The 9,571-nt window shown below is 41.6% G+C and overlaps 1 protein-coding gene across 1 annotated transcript; it reads right to left on the reverse strand.

Annotated features, from left to right (window-relative positions):
- Positions 1 to 1,068: 1,068 nt before the first annotated feature.
- rhcga (Rh family, C glycoprotein a) lies at positions 1,069 to 8,508 on the reverse strand. The gene is made up of 11 exons (XM_063189113.1): positions 8,103 to 8,508; positions 6,815 to 7,007; positions 5,977 to 6,127; positions 5,394 to 5,541; positions 5,009 to 5,175; positions 4,417 to 4,554; positions 3,861 to 3,997; positions 3,424 to 3,548; positions 2,778 to 2,851; positions 2,540 to 2,613; positions 1,069 to 2,196 (listed from the first exon to the last, which is right to left on the reverse strand). Exons 1-11 carry the CDS (start codon positions 8,323 to 8,325, stop codon positions 2,163 to 2,165), a joined length of 1,464 nt encoding a protein of 487 aa, XP_063045183.1. The 5' UTR covers positions 8,326 to 8,508; the 3' UTR covers positions 1,069 to 2,162.
- Positions 8,509 to 9,571: the final 1,063 nt, after the last annotated feature.

Below are 9,571 nucleotides of genomic sequence, written 5' to 3' on the forward strand. Positions count from 1 at the left end.
TAGTGTGTTCTTAACTAAAGATGTCTATTTCTGGAAATTCAAAATGGTGGACCACAGAGAAGACCCCCCTTTTCATGTATGAAAAATGCAATTTTCCCAGTCATAATGAATACTTGGAATTTAGTGGTGGTGGCAAGTATTTTTTGAAAAAGGTAGTATTTGTGAATGGAAAACATGAATTCTGGAAATAAACTAATAAAAAATATTACACAACGCACCTTTAACATGTTCTAGATTGTATTTAGACTTAGATTTGGGTATCTGGAGTATTCTAAAAGTGTTGAATTAACACTGCATTTTTATTTGAACTATCCAAGAGACCCATCATCCTCCACTGATAAATCCTAAACCATGCAGAGGCAATCTAAATAATAATAATAATAATAATAATAATAATAATAATAATAATAATAATAATAATAATAATAATAATACATCGTATTTGTATAGATGGCCATTCAGAGTGGCTTTTTGAATCATCAACTTTTCTCTCCTGGCTCACTGTTATAAGCACCTGTATAGCCCCCATCTTTCCTTGATGGGGGCAGGATTGTGTAGCAGGCCGGTCAGGTCTGTCAACATTCTATTCTGGAACATTCTGCAAAGGAATGCGGGACATTTGAAAGGTGTGTTTTCCATGCATCATCTAGCCAGCATGGAGTCTAGATGATTTGTGAGCGTTTTGACAGGACACATGTAGAGTAAAAATAAACAATAGTTATGGTAATAGAGCTCTTCTTACTCATTTAATGCCATAGTCATCTGTTTTTCTTTCAGTTCTGGCCCATATGGTTTGGATTCATACTGATAACTAGGTACTAATAAAATAGAACACTGTATGATTTTCTCTCTGAGATAGTAAACTGTTTAATTGTCGGCATCTATTTATTTTAAGCCCCAAAGATACCTGATAAACTTGATGTTCTTTCACAACACACGGCAGAGTAGCCCACAATATGGATTTTTTAAAAGGGTCAGTTATCATTAGTTGGTTTTCTGTAGGCCTATTTTCTGTAGGCCTATTTTCTGTAGGCCTATCTCTATTAAATAAAATAATAACTGAGGAGGTTGTAAATCGCAGATAGAATTTATTCAACATATTCAAAACATCAGATAATATGCTTACATTCACATTCACATTCTTAAATACACACAAAATATTATCACATGGCAAACCTGTACAAAAGCCTGCAATATAGGCCACATTCAATGATATGAAAATATAGATCCATCGTATATTTTTATATACTAACATCCAACTACTGGGAATGGGGCAAAATGTCTCTTCCAATCCTTAGCACCCAAGCCATCAGGCAAACATGCCTATCACATATCTTGCTAATTACTCCTCTCCTGAACTATCCTATTTAAAGACAATCATATAGGCAGCCAATAAATACTGAACAAAGACAATCCATATGGACACAGTATCCTTCAGAGGCATATCATGTAGCTTGTTTCACATAGAACATTAACCTTAAATTAACACCAGGCTCTTGGACAAAAAGGATACTTTGGAGTTTTAAATATCTGAAGTTCAAAGTATTACATATTTTTACTTCATAAAAGCCATGGGCTCTGGGAGTTGGCTTTGAAAGTCCTTCAAAGGTCAATAAGCGATAGAATCAAACATTTATGTTGCATGTTCCTGCTTCATTGGTCGGCTATTATATGAGCCAGTGCGCGTTAAGATTCGAGGAACATGTAGGCTACTTCCTTGGAATTGTTAAGAGTAAAGTACAGCATCAGTAGACATCATAATGTACATTCAGAAAATCAATTTCTTCAGAAACACCTTTCTCAACCGCTTCGCGGGCTTCTCAGAAACAAAATGGCCGCATGCGCCCGGTAGCCTACTCCGCTATCCAAAAAGAAAAAAGAAAAAAAAAGAGGAAGCCATAACATAATGGCCTAAGTGAGCAATGTTTGCACAAGTCACAAAAAGGGATGTTTGTTCGCCTTTTGTCCTACACGTGTTAATGATCTCCATGGTCTATCATAACTCTACTCACTCAGCCTAGATAGCACTGTAAACCATGATCAATACAGAGTATAACTTCAGTGCACCAACAGGAGCAATCAGAGCAATTCTGTTCACTGCTTTCTTTTGTTGGGGAGAATTGGAGGGTTGATCTGCAGTGAGGCTCTAGAGTAGCAGTTCATTAACTCTGCTCCACAGAGAAGTTGGACTCAGACCTGAAATTCAAAAAAGAAAAGAAAAGAGCATTTAATTGCATGTGTGTGAGTGAGCAAGTCTGTATGGTTGAAAATTGAAATATGCCTACACAAGTGAAGAGTGCCACCTTGTGGTGATAGCTATTTTTACTTACACCTACAATAACAGCCAATATTTTATGTACCATGATTCCTTGACTGCACCATACATGGTCCAGGCAAGGTTTGAGCAATCTCTATTATTCACGTACACATTTACACCATGGAATGGAATTCACAAGGCGATACAGTAATGGCTGCTACTGTAGACCTACTGTACATATTGGTTAATTACGTTGATTGTAATATTGTGTTGTTGACTTACACGTCAGGGTTCTTGGTCACCATGTGGTTGTTGTACTCCAGAATGGGAGGAAGGCTTTCCTCATCCTCAGGGAGCTATAAAACAATACAAGAATTAAATTAAAGAGCATGACATACGTCTCAACCTGTTCCTCATATCTGAAAGATCTCCTTCTATCCTATCCTCTTGATTGGTGTGCTTTTATTATTGTGCAATGGCGCCATCTAGTGATTGTAGTAGGAAATGCATGGGCGCTTACCTCCCAGTACACCTCATCATCAAAGCAGTTGTCATCAGCAGGATCTCCCCAAATAGGAAGCCTCAAGATAATACCTGTAAAGGAAGGGAAAAGAAGAAATGTGTTCATTTGATAGTTTAAACTGGCTTTCCTTTGGCTTTTGTAAATAATCTCAGACATTAATTAATTTCCTTCAATTCATTACCTTTGCAACAATAGATAGTTCCTTTATTCCAAGTGCTTTATTCTAATTTCTATAGTTAAGGGATAGATCAAAGCACATGAGTGACAAGTGCACTTTTTAAGTCTACAAAATAGAAAATATTTATTTCACATTCAACTAAATTTGCCCCCGAGCAAACCCTGACTCTCCTCTACCAGTGAGTCGTCTTGAGTCACAGGATGTTTTAAATGCTTGAACCCGGGACAATTCCGACTGGTTATTCTGGTTAGTCACCAGGTTACACGGAAAACTGAAAATAAAGTCCGCAACAACAAGCTCCCGTTTCTCAGACACCAAGCTGATTAGGTGAGGGCCTGCTGCCCAGGAGCTTGGTGTTGCGGACTTTATTTTCAGTTTTCATCTGACTTTGCTAGTCCTGCGCCCATTTTTTTAGACGGCTGTGGGTGTTTTTTGTGCGTGTCACCAGGCTACCCCATCACTTACCGACGGCAGCACCGCCAACGATGCCAAAGGCGATGGCCACGCAGGTGCCAGCAGCCTGGAAGCCACCCTGGGTGCCCACAGTCCTGTTGGCAAAGGCCCCCTCAAAGTCGAAAGTGTTGATCAACCTGAATGTGAACAAGGCAGAGATAGAAAGACCGAGGGGAAAGAAAGAGAGATAGGAAGACAGAGAAGAAAGAGAGAGGAAGTGTTAAAATAAAGACACTGATGTATAATCGATTGATTGGTTTTATTTTCAAAAGAATAATTTATATTGAAGTTTGTATGCATCGATTCCTTCAGATTTTTTCCACTGACTTGACTACCTTTAACAGTGTGTCGATCAAATCTACCCTGAAAATGTGTGCTGCGTGTTTGAGAAGTCTCCCATAAACATTTGGTGGTCGGGTGTTTCACTTGTCATGTTTTCTGAGACCTACCCCTCTTTGCCATAGACATCCTCTGTGGCTGCAGCAGCAACGATGGCCCCCACAAAGCCCCCGATGACACCAGGCATGGCATGGAGGTTGTGGACACCACACGTATCCTGGATCTTCAAGACCTTCTCCATGAAGGGCTATATATAGATATAGATAAGGGCAAAACAAGAAAAAAAAACCTTTCATGTCAGCGATTTGCTCTCTTGTTGTCAACAACTATGCTGGGTTCCAAGAAATGATGCTGAGTAAACAAAATTAGGGGCTGTGCCTGTTTACACATGGTGGTGACATGCAAGGAAATGATGACTAGCTTGGTATCCGTGGAAAAATTACTTTGTATTTGAATTGGAGTTCCCAGACACACAGATGGCTCACTATGACAAACACTCAGTACAAATAGCTCAAGGAAAACAAGACACTCCAAAGGCCAAGGGGATGGATCATACACACGTACTATGCACACACTAGCACACACTAGCACATGCCCCCCCCACACACACACACACATACAGTAAGTAAGTATTAAACAAGTGTGAAAGATCAGTAGTGTCCTTACAGAGAAGACGAGGTAGCCTAGCGTGGAGATGAGGCCGCAGCAGAAGCCCACGATGAGGGCACCATAGGGCTGGATCATGAACTCAGCAGCTGTGCCCATGGCCACACCTCCGGCCAGGGTGGCGTTCTGGATGTGCACCTGAGAGGGACACATGGAGAGGAGTCATTAGAAATGAGTTAATACTGTACACAGTAACAATGCCCTAAGTGAACTGGTATTACAGCAGCGACGATGGAGGGGTGGAGGGATTTAGTTCAAGTGGAATTTCAATACTGTTTGCAAGCTGGCTGAAGATATGAACAAAAAATCTCATTATATATGGTAGTTCAAAGGTTCAAAGTACATGTCACATTACATTACACTTAGCTTACGCTTTTATCCAAGCTGTAAATAACTGTAAAATACAGTACAGTACCATACGCCAACTGGGGATGGTAGAAGCAACAATCATATGATGGAGGGATAGTTTACAATTGACTTATGATATAAACAAAAAATGTGTGTGTGTGTGTGTGTGTGTGTGTGTGTGTGTGTGTGTGTGTGTGTGTGTGTGTGTGTGTGTGTGTGTGTGTGTGTGTGTGTGTGTCTTTACCATGTCGAGCTTGCCCCGGTGGGCAGACAGGCTGGAGACTGCGTAGGTGGTGAGCACGGTGGAGGCCAGGGCCAGATAGGTGTTGATGGCTGCCCTGTGCTGCCCATCTCCGTGGTCCGTGATGGCCGAGTTGAAACTGGGCCAGAACATCCACAGGTAGAGGGTACCTGAAGAGGAGAGCAGGGTTCACGTTAGCATGAGCAGACATCGACATCTTAATCAAGAGAGGGTTTTAGGACAGCTGGGCTGGTGTAGAGCCCTGAAATTCAGACTAATTTCTCTCCAAGTCTAGTGCAACTGTGACTGTTATTTCGCCATGGTATCACCGAAACTCCAAAACAAGGCCATCCCACCTCTCCTAATTGCCTGTCACTGTATTGCTCACCGATCATGGCGAAGACATCCGAGTGGTAGTTGGAGCCATTGAGGCGCTTGCTCTGGTGTAGGTTGGGCCGGTAGAGCACCCAGGAGATGGCCAAGCCGTAGTAGCCTCCAAAGGTGTGGATGACCATGGAGCCGCCAGCATCCCTGCACTGTGGAAGAATACATACACAAAGCGTTTTAGTCTATTGGTTGCAGAGGTGTACTAAGAGAGTGAAATCCTGCTAAGGTTTTCCTTTTGCCTGTGCTCTCAACCCTGATTTCACTAATAAGCTTAGCATCCTGGCTTAGGGGATGTGGAAATTAGGATCCGGCAGTTCATTGAATTGGTTGGAGCCAAATGTGGCAGGGTTTTTACTTTCTTCACCCAGGTTTTTCCATCTCTGTTTTGTTGTTGATTCTGTGGATGAGCAGCTACTGTATAGCTGAAGTAAGCACTTGTGTGTTTGTGTACATAAAGTTTCGCGTTTCAGAGAGGGTGTTTTCCCTGTTAGACTGGGTGATGTACTCTGGTAACATTTTAAAATATAGCTGCATGCGTTCTCAGGGTTGATGTGTGGTAATGTGACAGCTGATGATGGACTTACGTGGAGGAGACTGAGGATGATGTGCTCTTCCACGGCGAAGAGAGTGATGCCAAATAAGGTGATGACCATCAGCTGAACAGGGCTGACTTTCCCCAGCAGCGCCCCATACGCAATCAGGCATCCGGCCACACAGAAGTCAGCATTGATCAAGCTGGATAACAGGAGAACGGGAGAGAAAACAACAGATGAGGAGATATAGAGATATATGTTTTTGTACTGTATGTGAGTACACACTGAAGAGCAAGCTCGGTCAGACTCGGTCATGCATCTGCAAAAAAGAGATAAAACCTGTTTAACCAGACAGTCATGCGATGATAGCTCAGGGTATTTAGCGACGAACGCCTTGACAGGTAATATATTTCGAGCTTAAGGCGACACGAGTGATGAAATCTTGCAGAGATCAGAAGTCAGATGATTGAGCTGTTAATGTCAAGGAAAGGTTTCCTCCTCGAAACAGAACTGGCCTATCCATTTCACAGACACGCAGCAGTAAATAACACGAGGCCCCACTATGACAGCAGGTAGCAAGGGATGTTACATAATAAAAACAAAAACTGAGGGACTGTAAATCTGGTGAAGTAGCTGGAAAAAAGTCAATCTTTCTGACACTCTTATAATTTCTATTCGTTTTGAAAAAAGGGTGCTTTAGTTTAGTGTGCTGCGCTGTTTGTTCATCTGTTTAAAGGATGCAAGGTATTAATTGTCATATGCTCATGAATTCAAGAATTCATAAGTAATGCAAAGGTCTTTTTTCCCCAAAAAAGTTTTTCAAATATTTAAGTTGCAAGTTGCAACCAGGCGTGCTTTAGTGTGCTATGCTGCGTTGTTTATGTCTTACTTCTCGACGCCGATGTAGATCTTGCCGGTGGTGTGGTCGAGGGCGTGGAACCATCCCTGCATGAGCAGGGCCCACTGCAGGCCGAAGGAGGCAATGAGGAAGTTGAAGCCCACGCCGCCGAAGCTGTAGCGCTTCAGGAAGGTCATCAGGAAGCCGAAACCCACAAAGATCATCACGTGCACATCCTGGAAGCCTGGAAGCAAGGGGAGAGGGACAACATGAATTACTCTTTGATTATGTTGAATATTTTATTTTTTCTATTTTTTATTTAATTTTATTTTATTTTTTTTGACTCCCTGAGGAAGGCCGGACGGCCGAAACATGTTGGAGTTTTTTAAAGGTTTATTGTAACCAAGCCATGCAATAAAGGCTTTTTACTTTTGATAGTTGAGAGTGCCTTGGTATTTTTTCTTTTTCAACTTCTATTTTATTATGGTATTGTACTGTAGACCACCATGTACACATCCTAGAAAGCTGAAAGTAAGGTTAGAGCGACATACAGACAATATTATAATGGCATCTTAACATAATAGAATTGCAATATATATAATATATACTACACAATATTACACAAATAAATATAATTACAAATAGACTATTACATTCTACTCCATGGCATTTCTTATAATCGCACATAGCCATCACTCAACACTTCATGACATCTCTCATCCCCAGCTACTGTAGCTGCAAAACGCTCAAATACTTTGGCCTTATCTGGGGTTGAAGGGTTACATAGGCTCATACAGTATATCAGACAATTGCATTTTGTTTGCTGAGTTTCAAAGCAAAGTATGTAAGTGAAATGCATGTTCAACTTGATAGTGATAATGATTAAATTAAAATAAAATAGACCAAAGAGTGCAAACTACCTCCAGAGTGATACTGGGGTACACATGTGCATTATTATCATGCCCATCAGGCCTTTCAGTGAATTGCATACTTAGCATGTCTGGAAAACATGGAAAAGTAAAGAGAATGCAATCTCCCCACTTGTGAGGAGTAGCCTCCCTCAGTGAGAACATGGCAAAACATCCACTGCCAATTTAAACTAGCACTTTGTCTCTCAAGCAGTATTATTCCATTGACAAACAATTACAAATCATTTAAAAAGATTTTTCCACAGTAGCTCCAGCAATAAAAGTGACAGTACACAGTAAAAAATGCAGTGTTAATTCAAAATTGACATCCATTTAACATCTTCGGGGGTTATTGAGTCCCAGGTTACTCTCTAAGTGTTGAATTAACACTGCATTTCTTACACTGTAGTAGCAGTGGACAGTGGACTTACTGGGGTATCTGAAGTAGAAGTCATTCTCTATGTCACTTAAGTTCTCATGCTTCCTGTGCTCCACCCAGTGTGTGTCCGACTCATCGTCGTAGCGGATGAAGACTCCGAACAGGATGATCATGGCGGTCTGCCATACCACACACACCGCCGGCAGACTGATGCGCACGTTGGTGTTCTTTGGCCGACACCAGTAGTCCTTGCAGCACTGAGCAACGTTCCCCATCGTAGCCTCCTACTGTGGTTACAGTGCAGTAACACCTGGGAAAACTTGAAGAGAGATGCTGACGATGCTAGATCTTTCTCCGGGGGACCAGAGTAGTGTGTGGATGGGTGGATGGATGTGCCTGTGAAGGGACACCTTCAAGAAGCCACCAGCTGCGATCACAGTGCACACCTGTCGGAGCAGTCTTGCTTTATAGTGTGGGGTGGAGGTGTGGCAGTGTACAGTGGCCCTTCCATGCCCTTCCCTTCCCTTCTTGCCCTGCCCTCAGAGAGAAGGGGGTGGGGGTGGGGGTTGTCAGAGGGGGGGGGGGGCACATTAGGTAGGAGTTAAACCAAAACTGGTTTGTGGTTTCAGATGTAAGGCTTTAACAAGGTGTTGTTTTAGTTTCAGAAGTTAGAGAAAGGTGTTTTGAAAGTAGCTTCTTCACTTGCAATGAAGGATAAAATATGGAACAAATGTAAGAGCTGCATAACTTAAATGTATGCACACAAAATCAACATAGATAAATGTGTGAACAGAAAAGTAAACGAGAAAGGCGCAAACCCTGCTGCAGGGGCATCACTAGGCCCCAAGCACATCTGTAATATCAATTTAACGAGTTTAGTCCTGAACAAGTCTACTTTGAATATCAATTAAGATAAAGAATAGCCTAAAGTGGATTTAAATTATGTCTACTCAAAATGTTCAGCTTTGTCCTATGTTATGATTAGTGTTGGTCCCTCTAAAGATATTCAGACATTTATCTTTTAGCTGTAAATGTAAAGAGGATGATAGCTTTCTGGAGAGATGTGTGAGTCCTAGAGTCTCGACAGCTATTAGTTGCCTATACAGTAGGCCTATAGGTACAGTATTATATAACTTTTATATAATAGTATAAAAGCATACTATAGCCTACTATACAAAATAACTAATCATATCATCAGTGGTGGAGTAAAAATATTGTCTTTGATGGTAGGTTCATTAAGTTCCCGCGGTGACGCCCCTGCCTTGGAGTGCCTTGCCTTTGCCTTTAGTCAAAAGGCAGATCAACCTGCACGATTCACGAATGTCCACTCCATATTGATAAAATCGACGCTTTCGGGTGGTTGTAAGGACATAATAAGGATAACAGGGTGCCTTACGGCATGTAACAACTTTGGCATAAAGGCCATTTCCCTCGCTTTGTTAACAGTCGTAAAACAATTGTTTTCTCACACCCTCACTGTGTGTGTATAGACCCGGTCTTTTTTAGCGCTAAGTAAATGTT

This window comes from Engraulis encrasicolus, chromosome 22, assembly GCF_034702125.1.
Source record: "Engraulis encrasicolus isolate BLACKSEA-1 chromosome 22, IST_EnEncr_1.0, whole genome shotgun sequence".
Lineage (NCBI taxonomy): Eukaryota > Metazoa > Chordata > Actinopteri > Clupeiformes > Engraulidae > Engraulis > Engraulis encrasicolus.